This window comes from Mastigoproctus giganteus, chromosome 4 (genome assembly GCF_048544385.1).
Source record: "Mastigoproctus giganteus isolate SK-2022 chromosome 4, ASM4854438v1, whole genome shotgun sequence".
NCBI classification, from domain to species: Eukaryota; Metazoa; Arthropoda; class Arachnida; order Uropygi; family Thelyphonidae; genus Mastigoproctus; species Mastigoproctus giganteus.
In genome coordinates, this window is record NC_143578.1 from 93,305,495 (window position 1) to 93,326,466 (window position 20,972).

Below are 20,972 nucleotides of genomic sequence, written 5' to 3' on the forward strand. Positions count from 1 at the left end.
CCATTTGGGCTCTTCCATGTCCACTTTCTGTTCACCCTTTTCTTGAAAAAAAGTGTTCATTTCTGACATTCCTCGAGGTACTGCAAATTCCACAAGTCTTTCACCAAATATACTGTAGTTTTCCTTTCTGCAATGTTTTGTCGTCTTTCCAACCTTAACATTGATGCCCCCATAAGAATTGTGTTCATCTAGAAGTCTCAATTTCGGTGTGCATATCTTCAACCTCTTCATCATCATCATGGCTCGATGTTTGGTGCATATGTCATTATACCCTTAAGTTTATACCTCTCAGAAATCCTGAGTACTAGTCTTGACACCTTTGGTGATGTACTTTTGAATTCCAAAATGTTGTTTTTTTATATCTTTATAGACCAGAAAGCCAACTCCACCTTTGCTCTTTTCACTGTTTCCATTGGTATACAGCAGATTTCCACTTGATAAACATATAGGTGATTCATTGCTTCTTGTTTCAGCCAAATCGATGATATTCCAATTCACATTTTCTAATTCCTTTTCCAACTCTAATATCCTATCTTTACCGAGTAGTGATCTTACATTGTAACAGACCAAGTTCAGCTTCCATGTATGGCACCCTGGTCGTATCCATAGATTTTTAGTACACATCCCCTGCTTCCACTCTGATCATCTCGCTGCTGTAAGAGGGGAAGTGACAGCTGCTGGGGACTGAGGGCCAATTTTTTCGTCATGTTGTCATGTGCTGGAGGGTTTGGTCTTTTCCTCTTTACGCTGACCAGGCATCTTGAAGAGAACCACTCTACACGTTCGTCGCCACCAAAGTGACGTAACAGGGCTTACCATCGAGAAGGTGTGCATGAGTAGATTTTAGGGAGGCAGGCCAACCGGACTTCTCCTAAATCTTCTAATTTAGAAAGATATTGAATCCATTGGTGTTTAGACTGAGTGTCTGATAACACACAGAATGCCTGTTCTCCGCTAAGCCCCTATATTAGCCTACATGGATGCATTTATGAATTTGAAGACCTTAGATGATATATAGTCATACTGAAGTCACAAACAGAATATCTGTGTATAGTTTTTTTAAATATTCTTTTAGCAGCATGGTGTGCAGATATATCAAGAACTGAAAATTGTTGAAATAATGAGCACTTTTGCATGGGTAATCTGCCTTTAATTTCTTAAGGAATTAGATTTTTTTTTCAGACGTTTTGTCATAATTTCTGTACCAGTAACTGTAATCGAAATTAACAACTTTATTATTTATTATTATTAGCCATATAGTGCAAAGAAGCTTGAGGCTTATGTTTTCCAAGTTACCGAGAGAGAGAGAGGAATTGCCAAGAAAGAGAAGAATAGAAGAATGATGATATCCAGCTCAGGACCCTGGATGTGCCAAGCCCATACTCACCAGATATGAGCCCCTTATGTAAATCATATTGTTGAAGTAATGATCAGTTAAACTTGCATGGATATCTACCTTTAATTTCTTAAAGAATTGCAGATTTTTTCAGACATTTCATGGTAATTCCCTTACCACTTCTTCAGTAACTGTAATCAAAATTTTTCTTGGTGCATAATAGCCACTGCTGCTAATGTGCCATTAAAATTTTAAACCAAACCAATCCAAACCGTAATCAAAATTAACAACTTTATGTAAATCATATTGCCTTAATTTACCAGTTCTGCTTATTTATAGGCACTGAAAAAGTGGTATCCACAAAACATCTGAGAATAATCTAATTCTCTAAGAAATTAAAGTCAGATTACACTCCATGCAAGTTTTAGTTCTCATTATTTCAGTGTTGTATGGGCCCCAACAAAGAGAATATGTAAACATTTTTAATCAAATAGCAATTTTCTAAATGCTGACTTGAATCTGTATTTTAATTTAGAAATAGTATAATGGCTGTAGGTTGTACTGTGTTCTGAACTGAAAAACTGCCTGCATGCAGTTAATTTCAACAGAACCTTGGGCCAGATATTATCACAATCCCTGTAAAATTATTGCCCCTAGACAATACTGAGCATAAATTCAACCCAAAAAGTAAATTGTGAATATCAGATTTTGAGTATTAATTTTTTTAGTTTTTGAAGCCGCAATACATGGTGATTTATATACTGAACTGCTCATGGTTAATTTGTTTGAAATAGCAATAGAAACCAGTTACAAAGAAAGAGAGTTGGAAATGACAATTACATCTGCAGAAATATTTTAGGAAAATTTGGAGAGAAAGGTAAACCTAACAGTAAAGGTAAAAGGTACTATAATTTTGTGCAAACTTTTCATTACAAAGTCAATAATTCAGCATGAATATGCCTACAAGTTTATCAGAGAGATAGATGCTTCTCTATCATTATTTATAAAATTAATTAAATAAAATGAAATAAAATTAATTTATTCAAACATGCCAGTTAGAAACCAACTGAATGTTGGTTTCTGTTCTGTGTTATTCATCATAACATGTGTACTCTCTTCATATTAAATTTCTGTCTGATTTGGATTAGTAAAGTTGTTAACCTGGATCATTATGAAAATAACCTATAGCTAATGTGCAGTTTATACCATGTCTCTAGTGTTGTCCTTTGCTGATAAAATTGGCTGAAGTATGTATTACAGAGTTTACCAAACTCTAGAAAAGAAAACCCATTTTTGGAAAGTTAAATGAAAGGATTACTCAATTTAAAATGTAAAGAACAAAACAGAAGAGAGAAAAAAAAAGTGATATGTATTTGAAAATGTCAAAGCAGGCTGCACAGATTATATCCATGCAACATCCATGCTGATGTGATGCATAGCTGGAAAAAAAAAAGCCTAGTAATTTTGTAATTTTTTTTTTTTTTTTTGTTCTGTGATGTTCATGCATAATATCAATGTAGTTGGTATCATGCAGACATGACATGCATGAAATTTATTCTTCTTTGCATGAATAATCTTCCAGCCTGCTTGGCTTTTTTTAAAAACATATCACACTTTTACAGTGAGAAATTAAATGTGTCAATTTCTTTGATTAAAATTGAGGGGGGAAAAATAGCATAAAATATTTTGGGTAATTGGAATTTTACTACTGTGTTTGATTTAGTTTCTGATTGTATCCCTTTCTTTAGGTATATTGCCACACCGAATGGAGTATTTCAGACCTATCCAGGTATCATGTTAGATAAAACTTATGATCCTACTAAGCGAGATTGGTATATTCAAGCTTTACAGCATCCTGGTAAAGTAGTATTAACTGCTCCTTATTTGGATGTGGGAGGAGCAGGTTATGTGGTTACTCTCAGTCATACAGTCTATGAGGGAAAGTAAGTTTTAATTTTGTACAGTCTATATCATAATGAGCTATAAAACTTAAGTTTATTATTTTTTTTTTTTTTATCAAACTAACAGTAGTAGCATTATTTAAGACTTTATTCTTTTATCCTAAAAGTAATGGAAAATATCAGTTTCCAGCAGAAAAAGCCCATGGTGTCATATTTGATTTTTTTTTTTTTTTTTTTTTTTTTATCAAACTGATTATTTTTTTTTTATTAAACTAACAATAGTAGCATTATTGAAGACTTTATCTTTTATCCTAAAAGTAATAGCAAATATCAGTTTCCAGGAGAAAACGCCCATTGGTGTCATATCTGCTGATGTTCATGGCAGCCACAGACTTTTGCTGCCATGAATTTCCCATCTGCTAGAATGGTTTTAATTCATGCGCATCACATACCTGTGATAGTGATGCAGGGTAACGTCTTGTTTAAACATACATTTGTTGTCAGGCTGTGGAACAGAGAAGTTTTTGACCATGTTAAGTTAATAGCACTATTGGCAAAAAAGGAATGGACCATAAATGTGTATTCTGCTTAATGCACTGAAAATATTAACCTTAGGGGAGAATCTTGCAATGTTCAATAATTTATGTTTCTGTATGGTATGTCCTAGCTGATTCTTTGAGATTTCAGCACTCAGCACACATTCTCTCTGAATGTACAATTTATGACATACAGAGAATACAACTTATATTGGCAGGGGACAAGGCTTTTGTTAATTATACTCAAAAGTTTTCGAAGTAAGAAGGAACCTGCAAAGACCAGGCTCTACAGCTTCCCCCACAGCCAAACAATAATCGATAGCTAAAACTGCCCATGTCTCCCACAATGCCCAGATGATGAAACTTTAGTCCGACGGGGTGGTTGTCTTTGGCATCTGCCGAGACACCTGGATTTGACATTCACCAGATTGGAAATTGGGCCCCCTCTCCTGGGTTGCCCTGCCTTGGTGGGGCAACTAGGGTTCCCATAGTACTTAAACAGACTATGGGGGGGAAAGAAGTACATGCAACTGGAACTGCACCTCAGCTGAAAAATAGTGGTAAGCTGAGGTTCCTGAGGGTGCAATGTTGAAAGAACGGATCAAATGTGTGAAAGGAAAGTGAGAAATTGAATGAGTGCAAGAAAGGGCAGGGTGATAAGACAGAATGCGAGTGACAGAACTTGTAAAAGAGGGTGAGAGTTATGGCAAATGGGAATGACTGATGTTGAGTGAATGTGGATACCTGACAGGATTGAGTGAAAGAATACACATTTAGTAAGATAAATACTTGCATTCATAGGTTTTATGTTACTACTAGTTTTAGTTTTAGTTTTATTAATATACCCATTTACATGCCTTCCTGGTGAGTGGGAGATGCAGCCAGGGCTGGACCTCAGTCTGGAACAATAATAATAAGCGGAGATGCTTGGGGCTGTGATGATGAAAGAAAGGAATTGAATATGTGAGAATTTGAGCGAATGAATGGATGCATGCATGCGAGAATGTAGACAGAGTGATGGGATCGAATGTTTAATGAAAGTGAGAGTGCAAACCCTGTGAGTAATAGAAGTTTTGGTGAAAGGGAGAAGATGAATGTTATTGTGAATGGGTCTGACTGAGTATTGTGGTTAAAAGTGGGTGAGTGGGAATGGGCAGACTGTGTGAAAGAATACATATCTGTATTTTCATAATAATATTTATATACTAATTGCTTAGATTATGTAGTTTTTTAAATCATTATTAGTTCTTAGTTCATTTTTAAATTAACCGTAACTTTATTACACTACACACCCATTGCATCCCCCTGGCATATGAAAGATGATGGATCCATGAAAAAAAAAAAATCCTCCATATTTAAAAAAAAAAGTTTAAAATAGAAAATGTAAGAAAAAATTAGAAAATCTGAATGACAGTTGAGTGAATGATTGTGATGAATTGTGTCTTTCCAATCCCCCCTCACTGTATAGACTGATGGACCATTATGGCACCATGTTTATTCAAGCAGACACTATGCTATAGCTCTTCTTAGCTGACATGGTATGGGAAGTTGACACTGGCCATTAAGATTGTGCCCTGGCATGTGTGACAGAACTCCTACAGGCACTCCAACATAGGGATTCCTTTCCCTGTGATCTTTCGATCCTACCACCAGTGTTGGTCATCCTCTCTCTTTTTCCTGCTAACTTAATTTTCACCCCCTGGACTAGGATGGGCATCCTGTGCTTGGGATCTGCCTTCAACCAGGTGGGTGCCTTCACTACTGCCCCCCCTGTCTTTCTACCACTTTATCCCTCCCCACTTCCTATCTCCCCACTCTTCTTTTACAACTCTTTTTTAATTTTTTTGACCTCCTAGCCTTTTCTACCCCAAGGTTTGTCCCACCAGAGTTTTTACACTCCCCACCGCTTGGCCCACCTCTTCATGGCCCTGGACAGTAAACTAAAGGTGCCAAAACACGGGCCCCTAAGCTAAGAAGCCAGGTGAACAACACGAACAACATAACCCTCACTAACACCACATTAACACACACTAACCTACATAAATCTGGCCTTTACAGAGATGTATTCATCACAAAGTTAAATATGGAATTGGGGGAAGCCCCCCAGAGCCACATTACAAATAACACTATCTCCTGACCTGCCACATGATGCACTCCCGATTCAGGACCCAAAAAAGAATAGTCAATTGCACACTGATCTGGTCAATGGAGATCTAGTTTTATTGGGAGACTCTATTGTCAGTGAAATGGGTAACATTTTTTGTAATAAAGATAAGTGGTCCAGAACCAGTGTGTGTTTGCCAATAACAACAATTGAGGCCGACCGGGCTAGCCGGGTGGGTAAAGTGTCTGCTTAGCAACCCAAAGGTCGCAGGTTCGAATCCCGCCTCAGGCTTGGATCAAAGTACTGCAAAAACCTTGGAAGGTACATTATGGCCACAGAAACCGATGCGCCAACAACTACCAAAAAAAAAAAAAAAACAACAATTGATGTTACCAACAGATTATCAGATTTCATGGGTGGTAAAGAGAGAATTATTACTCATTTGGGGACTCACAATATTAAATGTACACGATCTGACCATCTGTTGGATAAATATTAGTACTGTGCTGAAAAAATGTCACAAGCTAGTTCAGAATGTGTCTGCAATTCTGCCCAGACAAATAGAGGGATTATGTGCTGAAAATCTTGTGAATTAACTTGAGACGAGGGAATTTGTAAGGCTCTAGGTGGGGAAGTTTCTGTTAGCATGGCCCACATTTGTAGATAGAAAGAATGTATTCTGTAGAGATGGTATTCATTTGAACAATGGTGCTGCAAGGTTTTGTCAGTATCACTAAAGATTCCTTAAGAGTTCAGGGAAACTGCTAGTTGTGGGTAGAAGGGTAATTTAGATCCGAGTTTATTTGATGATATGGATCAAAGTAATGCTTGCACTCACCTCATGAATTCTTGTTTGTTGCCATAACAGCCAATGTTCATAAGATGTTCTGAGGGTAGCAATGTTTCAAATTAGTGGGAAGATAAAACTTGGAATACACACCTAAATAACTTCAAGGGGTGTGTCAGGGTAACTGTAGAAGATTACTTACTCTCAACTGTGTCTACAGTAATGTCAGGTGTGTTGTCAATAAAATGGCTGAAATTTCAACTCCTGGTTAGGACAACTAATGCAGATATAATAGGGTTAACAGAAATGTGGTGACACCTGGAAATTGGTGAAGATGAGTTCCACTATGTATAATGTATTTAGGAAAAATAGGGAAGATAGAAGGGTGGTGGTGTCAAGCTTCTTATCAAAAGCAGCCTGAATGTGAAAAGATTATTTGCTGAGTCTGAAGTTACATCTGCCAGCTAGCTCAGAATCTGTGTGGTGTGAATTAGTTGGAAGCAAAGGAACAATGAAAGTGGGAGTAATCTTCAGACCAGAAGATCGTGAAGAGTAAGACAAGAATCTTTACATGCAAATGGAACAGACAAGCAAACAAGAAGGTCTTATTAGGGACAACTTCAATCTGCCTTGGATTGATTGGAATAAGTGGAAGGGAACTCACCTTGAGGAAAATCGTTTCTAAATAAACTTGATTATTATTTGTACCAGATGTTAGAGAAAGTACTAGGGGTGAGAATCTTCTTGACCTCATTATTACTAACAAATCAAATGACATCAAAGGTATAAATTACAGGGACCATTGTCACAAAGTGATCATGCAATTATCAGTTGGAAGATGAAGAATGATATTGCAGTAGTTAAAGATAAAGGTGGGTTTTAACTTCAGAAGAGGTGACTTGGACAGTCTAGGGCACTATGTGGCATCTGTGAATATTTTTGAATAATGGAATATTTTTAAAACAAAAATTACAGAAGCCATGAACACATACATACTTTAAAGAAATATTGTGGGAGAAGGATGCTGAAATGGATGAATGCGAAGCTGGCTGGTCAAATAGAGCAGAAAAAGATAGCACGGAACAGTTACAGAGTAATGAAAAGTACTGAAGCCTACAGCAGATACAAGTTGATCTATAATAGTACCACAGATAAGGTTAGAGAGTCCAAGGCTGTATACAAGAAATTGCTGGCTAAGAGAGCAAAAAAAGGGAGATAGGGAATTTTTCTTGTATGTGAAAGAAGGAGAAAGCTAATCAGATCGGGCCCATGTGCACTTTGTGTGGGAAAGTCTTCGATAACCTAGCTACGTTGCCCATGAATTGAATAGGTACTTTGCATCGGTTTTTACTGATGAAATCTCCTTCATGTGGAGAAGATACTGTGTGAGTGAGCGAGAGTGTGAGGAAGTGTATTGAACCATTAAGGTTAATTATGAGGGCATCCTTGGACTCAGGGGAGATTCCTTTGGTGTGTAGAAGTGCCAGTATATTGCCAGTACATAAAAGCAAGTCTAAAAGTGAAATTGGTAACTACAGACCGGTTAGTCTGACTTCAGTGGTAGGAAAAATCCTAGAGGCAATGATTAAGAGTGCAATCCAGAGATATTTAGATGGATATGCATTCTGAATTTCACACAACATGGCTTTGTTAAGGAAAAATCATGTTTATCTAACTTAGTTAGCTATTTTGACATAGTTACTCATGAGCCAGATGTAGGGAACAATTTCAACATAGTTTATTTGGATTTTAGCAAGGCATTTAACTTGGTTCTTCATGACTGGTTACTGTATAAACTTGAACAGGTTGGGATTACTGGTAAGATTCTAAGATGGATTGCTGTGTGGCTGCAGGCAGAAGGCAGAGGGTTGTGAATAATGGATATTCTTCAGATTGGTGTAATGTCAGGATTGGAGTCCCTCCAGGATCAGTTCTTGGACTATTGCTGTTTCTCATTTTCATAAATGACATTGACGAAGGGATAGAAGATGTGATGCCAACATTTGCAGATGATGTAAAGATTGAGAGAGTCGTTAATGATCAGTGCCAAGCAACACTACTTCAGGATGACTTGAATAGACTTAAAGCCGACTGGGCTAGCCGGTTGGGTAAAGTGCCTGCCTGGCAACCCAAAGGTCGTGGGTTCGATTCCCACCTCGGGCTTGGATCAAAGTACTGCAAACCTTGGTGGGTGCGTTATGGCCACAGAAGCCGATGCGCCAACAACTACCAAATAAATGAATAGACTTAAGTGATGGTCAGAGAATTGGCAGTTATGTTTTAATGCTGCTAAATGCGGGGGTCTTACACTTGAGGAGTAGCAACCCTGAAATAAATTATACAATTGGTTGGGTCGAATTAAAAATATTGGAGGAGGAAAGGAATCTGGGAGTTACAGTATGGGCAGATATGAAGTTTTCTGAATAGTATGTGTAAATATCCTGCTGATCGTACTCCGTGATTTTTCTCTATTTCTGAAATTGAAAAATTATTCAAAGGAATGAATTTCCAGTTGGTAGTGCATCCAATACAAGGTAAAAAAAAAAAGAAAAGACTGCAGATTTCCTTGAAAGGCTCTCAAAGAAAAATAAGACTTCCAAAGATGATTTGCCTTGCCAAGAATGCATGAGGCACTGTGTTTTGCCTGAGGGAACAACTTTTAATGGGGTAAGTGGTGTAGTTAAATTTTTCAATATAACACTTTTGTAATATCCTTTTCATTATTCAATGGCTACATCTTGTTTTTTCACATCAAGAATATTACTTTTTTAGATAATGATTTTTATGATTTTAATGATTTTTTTTTTTTAATGCTTACTTTTATTGAACATAATGTGAGAATTAAAGTTGGCATTATTGTATTTAATTTTCCTAGTGAATGATATGCAGAGCAATGTTTTTCAAACTTTTTTTTTAGTAAAAAATACATTTTGGAATGGGTAAGAAATTGGCCTCTCTTTTTTTTTTTTTTTTTTCATGCTTGAAAATATTGAAATGTACATAAGTGCTAATTTTTGATGAAAAATTTCAAGGAATTGAGTAGTGCCTGTAGAGCACTGTTGTTATAGAGCAGGGTTTCTTAGCCAGGGGTCCATGGAAGGATTTCAGTGGGTCCGTGAGCTTGGATGGGAAAAAAATCAACTCATTAATTTCCTTCACTTATGAATGTATGTAATAAATTACAATTGTATTAGCTGTATCTGTAGTCACCAATAGAAATAACAGATATTTTCATATCATATTATAGTTATTGCATATCTCGAAAAATCGCTTACACTCATCGTTACTTTGAAATTACGGCAGTTATTAGACCTGCCACTAGATTGCACTTGATTGCAGTCCTGCTGTGGACAGACTATCGTGCGACGTAGTTGGCAAACTATCCGGCAAATCAGCGCCTAGTAGGCAACTTTTAACCTGAATAGACACGCTGGCTACAAGTGTAAACCAGGTATGTTCAAGCACGTCCACTGATTAGATAACAGTTGAAGTGTGTAATTTAACCTTTTCACTGCTATGTGCGTGTATACCGATCCAACGGTGGAGGCCCCTGTAGTGCTACAGACACAGGGTGGGCATGGTGCATGCCCACCGTGTGTCTGTGGCACTACAGTCTTCGTGTATGTCTTTCTTAGTTGCTAATATTGCATTAATTATTTAACATTTGTTACAGACCAAATTTAAGTTGAAATGTCGAATAAAAGGAAGTATGATGAAAACTGCGTATTATTTGGTTTCACTTGCATTAATGAACTTAGCGGGACTCAAATACCGCAGTGTTTTTTGTGCGGAAAAATTCTTGCGAACGGAAGTATGAAACCAGCAAAACTGAAAGACCATCTCAAGTCTGTCTATACTGAAAATGCATCTAAAGATGCTGGTTTTTTTTTTTTTTTTTTGTGCGAAAAAATCTCAATTCGAAAAAGCAGGGACACCTCCAAAAAACTTGGATTTGCCATTTCATGAAAACCTTTTCTTGAAGCATCCTATAAAGTTGCTTACCGGATTGCCAAGCAAAAGAAGCCCCACACTATTGGAGCTGATGATGACATCAAAGAAGAATTCTTATTTTGTGAGTCTCTTTCAGAAACTACAGACTTCAGTAAAGCCATGTGCACTGGAAAAGGTCAAACTGGTCTGTGGACTGGAACAGAGAAAAAAACTGGAAGCTGTTCCCTTGTCAAATGATGTAATACATTCTAGAATAGTTGATATGTCTTTTAATATTTTGAAGCAGGTCATCGAGGAAATGGCAGCCTCGCCATTCCCCTTCAGTATGCAATTGGATGAAACTACAGACATTTCTCAATGTAGCCAGCTCCTTGTTTTTGTTCGCTATGTGCATGCTGATGACATCAAAGAAGAATTCTTATTTTGTGAGCCTCTTTCAGAAACGACTCGTCGATGAGTAGTTTTTCTGAAAGAGTCGGTTCGAAATGGTAAAAAGTTTTTTTTTTTTACAAAAGAAACTTTGAATGGAAAGGAAAACTTCATTCTCTTTGCACTGATGGAGCTCCTGCGATGCATGATAATACATCTGGTTTTGCTACTTTAGTGAAAAAAGAAGCTCCTCGAGTCGTCGTCATTCATTGCTTTTTACACAGACATGCACTGGCAACAAAGACTCTTCCAACAACCCTGAAAGAAGTATTGTCAACAGCCATAAAAGTTATCAACTTTATCAAAAGAAGTTCTTTGAATCATCGTATTTTTAAAAGATTTTGTCAAGAAATGGGAGCAGAATATGAAATGCTTCATATTCTGCTCCCTTTCAAGAGGACAAGTCTTGAAGCACTTGTTCGAACTAAGGGCAGAAGTTTCACTCTTTCTGGAAGAAAGAGAAAACCTACTCTTGGAACATTTTGAAAGGAAGGATTTTATCCCTGGGTTGGCTTACCTGGCAGATATTTTTCACCATATGAATGAGATAAATCTTTCCATTCAAGGTCATGAAGTCACCATTATGGATGCAACTGAAATACAAGCTTTCTTGGCTAAGTTACCAATATGGAAGAAGAGAGTAGAGACCGACATTCTTGCAAACTTTCCACTGTTGCAGGAAGTGCTTTACCAAGATGTAGTTGAAATGCAAACTTCTCTCTCAATTTTTTTGAAAAGAGATATCTGCGAACACTTTGAAACATTACAGAACTCTTTTAAAAGTTATTTCTACCTTGATGGCATGAAAATTGAACCATGGATCCGAAATCCTTTCTTTCTTGATATAAACTGTATCGAAGATGTTGACTTAACCAAAGATGAACTCATTGATCTTAGGTCAAAAAACTTACTATGATTGGAGTTTACCTCAAAAAGCCTTGGAGAATTCTGGTGTTCCCTGAGTGAAGCCTATCCTCGTCTTGTAAAGCGAGCTATGAAAGCTTTGATACCATTTGCAACTATATATCTGTGTGAATCGGGATTTTCAGCACTTGTAACAATGAAAACAAAAAATCGAAATCGATTAGATGTCCAACATGACATGTGTGTTGCCTTGTCAAATACCACACCCCAGTTTAATGTTCTTATTCAAGATAAACAACAATCTTCACACTAATATGTCCTTAAAAAATAAAATTTAACTTCAACTTTCCTATATTTTAAATGTATTGTATTATTATTCAATGTGTTAAGAAAGAAACGTATATATTACTGTATAATGTTTTTTTTTTTAATTTTGGTAACTAATTCATTAAATTGATTTTTTTGTAATTTTATTTTATGCATTGAAAAACATTATTCTGAGAAGTGGGCCATGGAACTAAGAAGGTTAAGAACCCCTGTTATAGAGGTTTTGAAGTTAATTCCCATTTTATTTTTGAGCACTTTAAATCAGTGACCCCTGATTATTGCCTTTTTTATATACAGTTTTGATATTTACATAGTAAATAAATTCATTTGCAGATCTGCAGCAATGCATAGTTCATCTGACTCAGTAGTAGCTGTTATGGGCATGGATTTCACACTGGGCTACTTCTATAAGCTGTTAATTGATATTTCTCCTCTTTGTGAAGAAGAAAGAATTGCGTAAGGTCCTTTGCAATGTTTTTTTTTTTATTATTATTTATATTTTTTTATGTCATTTTTAAAATCTCTTATTCTACATGTTGAAGTTGAAACAGTTTCCCCCCCCCCCCATTCATAATTTAAAAGTAATAGTAGTGTTTGAACCTATTTAATTCTCCTGCATTTTCACTAAGAGTGTTTTACTGTATTATTAATATTCAAATAAAATGGTTTCCCAAGGTATATTACAGATAATTTCTATTTTAAAATTGTGGTGGCTGTTTGTGAAACCAACTTATATCATTTCTTTTCTCGATAAAGTCCAGTAGCAGAAACTATTTGTTGCGATTAGTCATGGTCTTACCCATCAATCATATTCATAATCACATTGCTGAATGTGCTATGAGTCATAACCACGTCTAGTAGCATTTCAAATACCATAAGTGGCATGTCTGTCTTCCAGTATTTGCTGTTCAGAAATCTTTCATTTCAGAAAATGACCATGTAGTAATTAAAGATATTTGATGGCTATCAGATTTTTAATGAAGTTGTTAAACAATATTTGGTTGTTACACTTTAGTTTCTCTTTGCTAACCTCCTGGACTCATATCATCCAGTAGTCTTGCCTTCAGTAGTCAGCAGACTCTTTGAGTGCCTACTGTACTACTGACTCCAACAGCAATACAATGCGATAAGCCTTGCTTTGCCTAACCAATTTGGTTTCAAGACAGGATCCTCTGCCATGGATGCTCCCCATGGCAGAATCTAGCCAATGGATTTGACAAGAAGTACCTTCTAATGTGGACTTTGCTGGGGCATTCAACTTCCTATGGTGGCTGAGTGTCCTGGCAAGGCTGTGGACCGCCAGGGTCCCAGAAATTCTCTACCACACAGTCAAGAACTACCTTACTGACAGATCAATAGCCGTCAATGTTTCCTTTCGGGCACTCACTGGGGTTGTCCACAGTGTTCGGTCCTGGGCCCTCTACTATGGAATGTGATCCTGGACACTTTCCTAGCCCTGGACCTCGGTGAAATATGATTCCAGGCCTTTGCCGACGACCTCATACTCACAGTGGCTGCAAACTCCGGAGCCCAGCTGGAAAACTTAACCAACCAAGCCCTGAACACACTGTAAGAATGGACAAAAAAGAATCAACTAAATATTTACCCAGCAAAAACCAACTCAATCCTGCTGAAGGAAAAGCTAGACATCCGGCACCCTCCCCAGATAAAAATCAACCAAGCAACAATAAAATTCACCAAGTAGCTCAAGTACCTAGGAGTCATACTGGATCAGAACTTCTCCTTCCAAGACTGTCTCAAATATACAAAGGTTAAAATCAGCACTTATACTGGACTTATCACCAGGGTGGCGAGACGGGACTGGTGCCTCAGCCGACAAACAAATACTTTGCTTTACAAAGCAGCTTTCACACACATGATCACCTATGCTGCTGGAGTGTGGTACAACAAAGCCACATCTGCTATCAACAAAAGAATTATTGATTCCACTCAAAGAACAGTTCTCCTCACCATCACCTGTGCATGCAGCACAGTAAGCACGCATGCCCTTCAGATCCTTGCAGGCGTCCTCCCTTTGGATTTGGATTTAGTGTGCAGGGGACTCCTACACCACCTAGCCAAGGGTACCAGCAAAAGCTGCTCAGTTACACTACAGACCCAGCAAATGATTGTGCTGCAGAAAGAGAAGGCTCCAGGATTACCTAGTGCAAGTGTGGCAAGAACAATGGAATCACTCCCACACTGGAGAAATTACTAGGATATTTGTGCCTGACATCTGCCAAATCTTCTCCAAGGCACCGAGCTGGTTCTCACTGGGACTCTGGCCAACATCTTTTAACAGGGCACGGAGTAATCAACGCTAAGCTATCCCTCCTCGGGATAGACGAGGACCCTTCCTGCATTTGCAGAGGCCTGGAGAGTTGGCAGCATCTCATGTATGACTGCTAGCTCTATGACGACCTCCACAACATCCTGATAACAAAACTGACCTACTTACCCAGAGGACAGGAACACCACCTGCTAGACACAAGGGAGGAATATTTGGCATTCTCTGACTTCGCCCATGAGCTCTTCATGAGGCGGGGGACACTTACTGTCATGGAATACCACTGACATACCCCATAAATGTGAAAACTTCACTAGAATGGACATAAGCCCTATGTATGACAATACTACTGGACTTGACATCCACCTGGACCTGACACTAATGAGTGCTCAAGATCATGAACGATTTGATATCAACCACTGGAGCATGACAGACGGCAGATGGACAGCACAGGCAGACCTGACACTGACGGACTTGAACCAACGTGACATTGACCTCATCACCGACCTAGACACTGACCAGGACGATATGTTAATCAACTGACAATGACATGAGGCAGTTTGCCTCTGGCACACCACATGGGCGATCTGCTCCACGCTCCCTTGCGTGGAGCCTTTACTCCTGTTCCCTGGTGGGGGAGAAGACAGTTCTCTGTCCCCTCCCCTCCCTGCCGCCCCTCTTTCCTCCTGGTGGGGCCTGGGCCAGCCTCACTGACCATGTTGGGGTCGCCTTCTTTATCATCCCCATACTTCTACCTCTCACCTCCCCAGTCTTTGGTCTCCCTCCCCTACTCTACCTATACACTAGCGTATGCCCCAAACAAGTTCCAAAGTTTAATTAGGTCCAGATTACATCATTTATTATTATTATTATTTTTTACATAGGCCCTAGCCACTGAAATCTCAGGAAATTAGGTGACAGGGCCTTCCAAATAAAATATAGAGCTACTGGGTGCCTGGTCTGCCCTCACGAAGCCAAGTGTGGGCAATGGTGGGGCCCAACGGCTAAATGGTCAGAAGAACAATGGTACATAACACTACACATATACATATCCCACACACTTTTAAATCTCTGTTCTTAACAGTGAACTGTGACACACAACAGTGTATAAAATTTGGAGATAGGGAAAGCCTTGTTGCCGTTAGACACAAAAACACTTTATACTTATCCATTTTTTCAAAATTGAAAAAAGGATGTGGTACAGCTTGATGATAAGAAATCTTGAAAGATACACATAATTTTAGACTCAGATTACATCACCCTCTCTAATAAAACTTGCTCTCAATCAGGCTTTCCAAGTCTGCATAAGCCTACTCCCTCTAACTTATCTGCTCCACGCTCTGTGTTCCATAAATAAAGGTGTTCCATAAATATCAGTCCTCTGCAACATTATTTAAGTTTGTTGTTCTTTTACTTGTAATATGTAGTACAGTCAAGTAGTTCTGAATTGGCTGCACACAGATTGCAAGTTTCAACCTGCATCTCTAGTTATGTGGAAATGTGTTCATTTGGTAGCTGTGTGTAGTTGAAGTGCATTTATTTTGTTGTGATTTCTGAGAGTAATAAGGATCATACTTGGAACGTTTCACAAATATCAAATTTTGCGGACACTTAGAGAAATGTGCAATCTGAAACATTGTAAAATACCTCACGATTTTGGAGATTATTCTCCATCCCCTATTGGACACCCAAAAAAATTTAGACAACTGGGCAACTTGTGCATCAGAACTAGTGTGTGACTATTTACAATTATAAGCATATTTAAATGAGGGGAAAACAGAGAAATAAGGTCAGGTTGTAGTAAGATTAGTGATAGAATGATGTTGAAGGAATGCTTATCAAAAAAACTATTCTGGCTAAATATTTAATGTAGTAATATTTAGCATAACATAATTGGATGTGCAATTGGGCTGCATTTAGTTATATTAAAGATTGCAACGAGGGAGCACATCATACCTTTGCATTTGCTACTGAGATCATCGCTAGACTCTGGGCGATTCCTTTGGACTTGAGAAATGCAAATGTCTATATATTAATGATGAAGGGGCTAAGTTGAAAAGAAGTAACTTCAGAATGATGAGTTTGACTTCTATAATGGACGAGATAATTGAATCGATGATTAAGGATGTAAAACAGAAACATTTTGATCAGAATAACGTCTTGAAGGGGATCAGAGTATGGGCTTGTGAAGAGAAAGTCTTGCCTGACAAACCTTGTTGATTATTATATAATGAAATTGTAAAGCTTTTGATTAAATTCCTCATAAAACATTACTGTACAAAGGGGAGCATGCTGCAACTTCTGCAAAATTGATCAAGCAGATTAGGGACTTTCTAAATGAAAGAGGACAGAGGGTGGCAATTTATGCTTGTATCCCTTTTTCAGAATTTTTCAATTATATTGATTAGCTATTCAGGATAAGCTGTCAAAGTTTGCTGATGCTTTAAAGGTAGGTAGGATGATTAACAGTAATGACCAATTGTATGCTGCTTCAAAATGACTTGCATCGCTGACACATATAGTCTGAAAAATGACAATGAAAGTTTAATCCTGTTAAATTCAAGGGTTTGAACTTGGGATAAAGAAATCTGGAGGGTGACATACAGATCAGAGTATAGAATTGAAAGTGGTTCTAGATGAGAAAGATTTATTAGCAGTTTTGATTCAAGCTGATATGAAGTTTTCCTTGCATTGTAAAACAACCTGGAAGACTCAGTGATCAGTAGAACCTTTGTCAGTAGGGAGACGTTATTATTCCTCTTTATAAAATTATCTGGAGACCTCATTTGGGATATTGCCTTCAGGTCTAGTAGAAAGAACTAGGTTGGCTGGGGATGCTAAGGGTTGTTCATATGAGGAGGGCCTGAAGAGAAGATACTTTGGGGTGACCTAATAGAGGTGTTTAAGGCCCTTAAAGTAATAAACAAAATGAATAAGTTATATTTACATTGTTAAGTGAAACAAGAATGGGGAGGGGAAACAAATATAAAATTTTTGGAAATAATAGGAGATAGGACCTCATGATGCTCACCCTCAGGCAGCATGTTTTGATTTTTGAATAAGTTGTCTCTCTATGTAGTTGAGACAGAGTCTGACAAGGGGTTCAAGACAAAATTGAATTATTTTGTTGAAATGGGCAAATTGTGATTGACTCAGGGATTCACCCCTTTGGACTGATGCGGGATAAGTTTGATATCCTTGCATTAATCAGAAATACAATCAGTTTATAGCCTATCAGTGTATATTGTGTGGATAATGTTAACCTCAAAAACCCCAGTTCAGTGAATTGCTCAAACATAATACAACAACTATTTGTTTGTTTGAATTTTTTGGTTCATCAGCTGTTATGGTTGTAGTACACCATGCTGCAACTATGCACTTTTCCAAAACCTGCAAGCCTAATTTTTTTTTTAATCTGCCCAACAAAAACTGTAGGAACTTTATAAACCCATACAAGTATTAAACCGATTTTGGCACAAAGGAGTTCAGAAATTCTACAGGAGCCAGATGCACATACACACTGTCAAAAGAGGAAATACTGAATGTTTCAAGAAAAATGGAGTAACAACAGTTTTAAATTATTGCAATATAATTTACTTTGAATTTTAAATTAGAGAAATTATAACAGATTATCTGTGATGTTTATGCAATCTATAAATAAAATTTTACAAATGCCTAGTTGTAAGCTGAGACAAGCAACCTATTTTTAGGCATACTTTGCTGCCTTATTCATCATATGATTGAGAGTCAGTAAGAGGGGATGGGGCTGGAGGAGCAGGGCTCTGGCCTGAACATATCATTTATTTTCAATATAATCACCAGAAATAATCTATATACTTGTCCAATCACTTTATCAGATTGTAGAAGCCCACTGCATAAGAGAAGTTGCTGTTGTAACTAGTGACGTACATCATTTTCAACCTCCACATCTTCAAAAATGGAATTGTGGATCCACTACATTCAATCCTAATACAAACATATATTGATACAATGGATTTGGTTTACCCTCAAGAGAGAAGTTTAAGCATAGTGGGTAATGGTGACTGTTTTCTGGGACTGTCATGGTTTTCTTGTGTGGGTTTTCTTGTGTATATTCAAAATCCTGAAACTGCAGTGAATACCACATTGTATTGCACACTTCCTTAAGAAATTAAGGACTCATTTGCTGAAAGCATCTTAGGCTTTTGAGATGTGAAGGTTAGAGGTCTGCACAGGCTCGGGCCTGGTCCTCAGGCTTCAACCCGACCTGACCCTCAGGCCGGTAACACAAAGGATGTCCGGGCTTGGGTCGGGTATAAATAATCATAATGAATTGTTATTTCAAATATTTCAGACTTTTTCTGGCCATTTCTTACATATATATATTTTTTATGTATTTAAATTCTTAAAGGTTTTTTTTTTAAAAAAATGTGCGTTAGTTGTCTGTTGAAAATTTTAATTGACCAATAAGGTACACTTCGCCAACATCTCCTAAATTCACAGAAATTTGTACTTTCGTGGAAATGACCTGGTCTGTATTTTTGCTCAGTAAAGTAACCTTAACCTTTTAAGCAGGTATTAAGTTGCAATTTATGTTACATCAAGAGTATAATATGAGTCATTATGCCCCCTGGAAATGGGTCCCTTTTTAGTTGTATGTATACGCTATACAATACAATATTTCTTAAAAGTGTGATACCATTAATTCCTAGTTCTGATATTTTGGGTTGATCTGCTTCTAAGAACATTCACTTGTAATACTTTCTAACCACTTCTTTGCTATATGCAGTAATAACCAATAATTGTGAAATAAAGGTAAGATTAATGCATTGATGTATGAAACATCATTCATACAGTGAAAATTTCCAGTGACAGAACTGATAGTCAGTTCTCATTTTTTAATTTAAGTAGAAGTGGAGATCAATATTCGTTTTGGAATTATATTAAATATGGTAAATTAAAAATTTATTGCATTTTCTTTTTTATATAATTAATTTTGAATCTGAAATTTTATTTGTTTTTATTATTATGAAGTTTCAATCAGGATGGGATAAAAATCCGTTCAGGGTGGGGAAATATGAATTTGAAAAACAATTCGGGCTCGGGTTGGGCAGGCTGGGTAAAAACAAAAAATGTAGGCCTGTGCAGACCTCTAGTGGAGGTACACTTGTTGAATGATAACATAATACCATCTGCAGTCTGTATAAACCATAAGATCATTAATGATTTGGAATGGAAACTTCTTGATCATACTACCTACAGTTCTGACTATATCCAATAAGATTACCATTCATTTGGTCCACTTCAACGGCAGCTTGGTGGCAAACTTTTTCTGATGATGTGGAGGTTGAAATAGTGATGTCACTGGTTTCAGTGCAATCGGCATCTTTTTATGCAGCTTATTAATAGAATTTGATAAAGCAATGGAACAAAAAATATAAATGTTTTTGATAAATATGTTGAAAAATAAATACTGTGTTCAGGCCAATTTATTGCTTGCTTCTTTTTTAACTACTGACTCTCCCACATATTTCGACTGTTTTGTCTTAGGTGCATTCCACTTTGGCCTTAAATAATTGATAATTCTCTGTTTGCCCTAAGTTGGTTATTCCTTGTATTTATTCAAACTGCCCACTTCCACAACAACAGGTGGAAGTTTGTTGCCAGCCAAAGTCACTCTGCACATCTATTCTGCAACTATACTTCCTCAATTTGAATTTATGCCCCTCGTGTGTAGTGTGAGCAAAAGGAAGAATGTTATCAGCATTGAACTTGCTCAATCCATTCAAAGTCTTAAACACCTCAACAAATTACTTCACAGATGCCTAGTCTCAAGATGCTGCAATTTTCAGAACTGAAGCCTGTCTTGGTAAGACCACCCTTTCATTCTTTTTGTCAATCATTTCCTTTCTCTCCAGCTCTTCCAGCATATCTGCATCCTTCCTAAAATGAGGCCTCTGGACCTGTCTGCATTATTCATGATGCTGCATAACCATTGCCTTATACACCTCCTTATCCTGCTAGAAAAGTTCCTGTATATCATAGACAAAACCCCTTGAGCTGCCCTGGCAGCCTGTGTGAGGCTTTGCTGTGTAATGACATTCTCATAGAATTGAGCTGTGAATTGTACTCATAGAATTGGGCTGTGAATTGTAATTCCTGGTGATGTTTTTTATGATTATGTTAAAATGCAAAAATTTGATGAATTGCAGTCTGATGATTTGTCCATACATGGTCATTATTTTATCAAGTTCTGGGATGCCTTTGAGTGAAACACAATAGAATATGGTGTGGATCATCGTTGGCCTTTTTCATTGGAATTTTTCATCAAATTTTGCAATTTTTAGTGTAAATATTTCACCCTTTCTCATTCAGGAAATCTTTTTGATCCAAATTGTGAAGCTGGCCTTCATGGTTGATTTTGCACTCATCTCTCCATTTTATCCCACAGCTGATCAGTGGGATTAAGAT

At 37.4% G+C, this 20,972-nt stretch overlaps 1 protein-coding gene across 3 annotated transcripts in view; it reads left to right on the plus strand.

The window, feature by feature from the left end:
- The window catches only part of LOC150086917 (VWFA and cache domain-containing protein 1), a 464,860-nt gene that overhangs the window by 310,809 nt on the left and 133,079 nt on the right, over positions 1-20,972 (plus strand). For 2 of the 3 annotated variants that reach the window (XM_090372820.1, XM_090372821.1), the window contains exons 18-19: positions 3,085-3,279; positions 12,569-12,691. In XM_090372820.1, coding sequence (XP_090228946.1) covers positions 3,085-3,279; positions 12,569-12,691 — 318 coding nt within the window. The remainder of the gene's footprint in view (positions 1-3,084; positions 3,280-12,568; positions 12,692-20,972) is intronic. The other variant, XM_090372822.1, reaches the window with a different exon arrangement.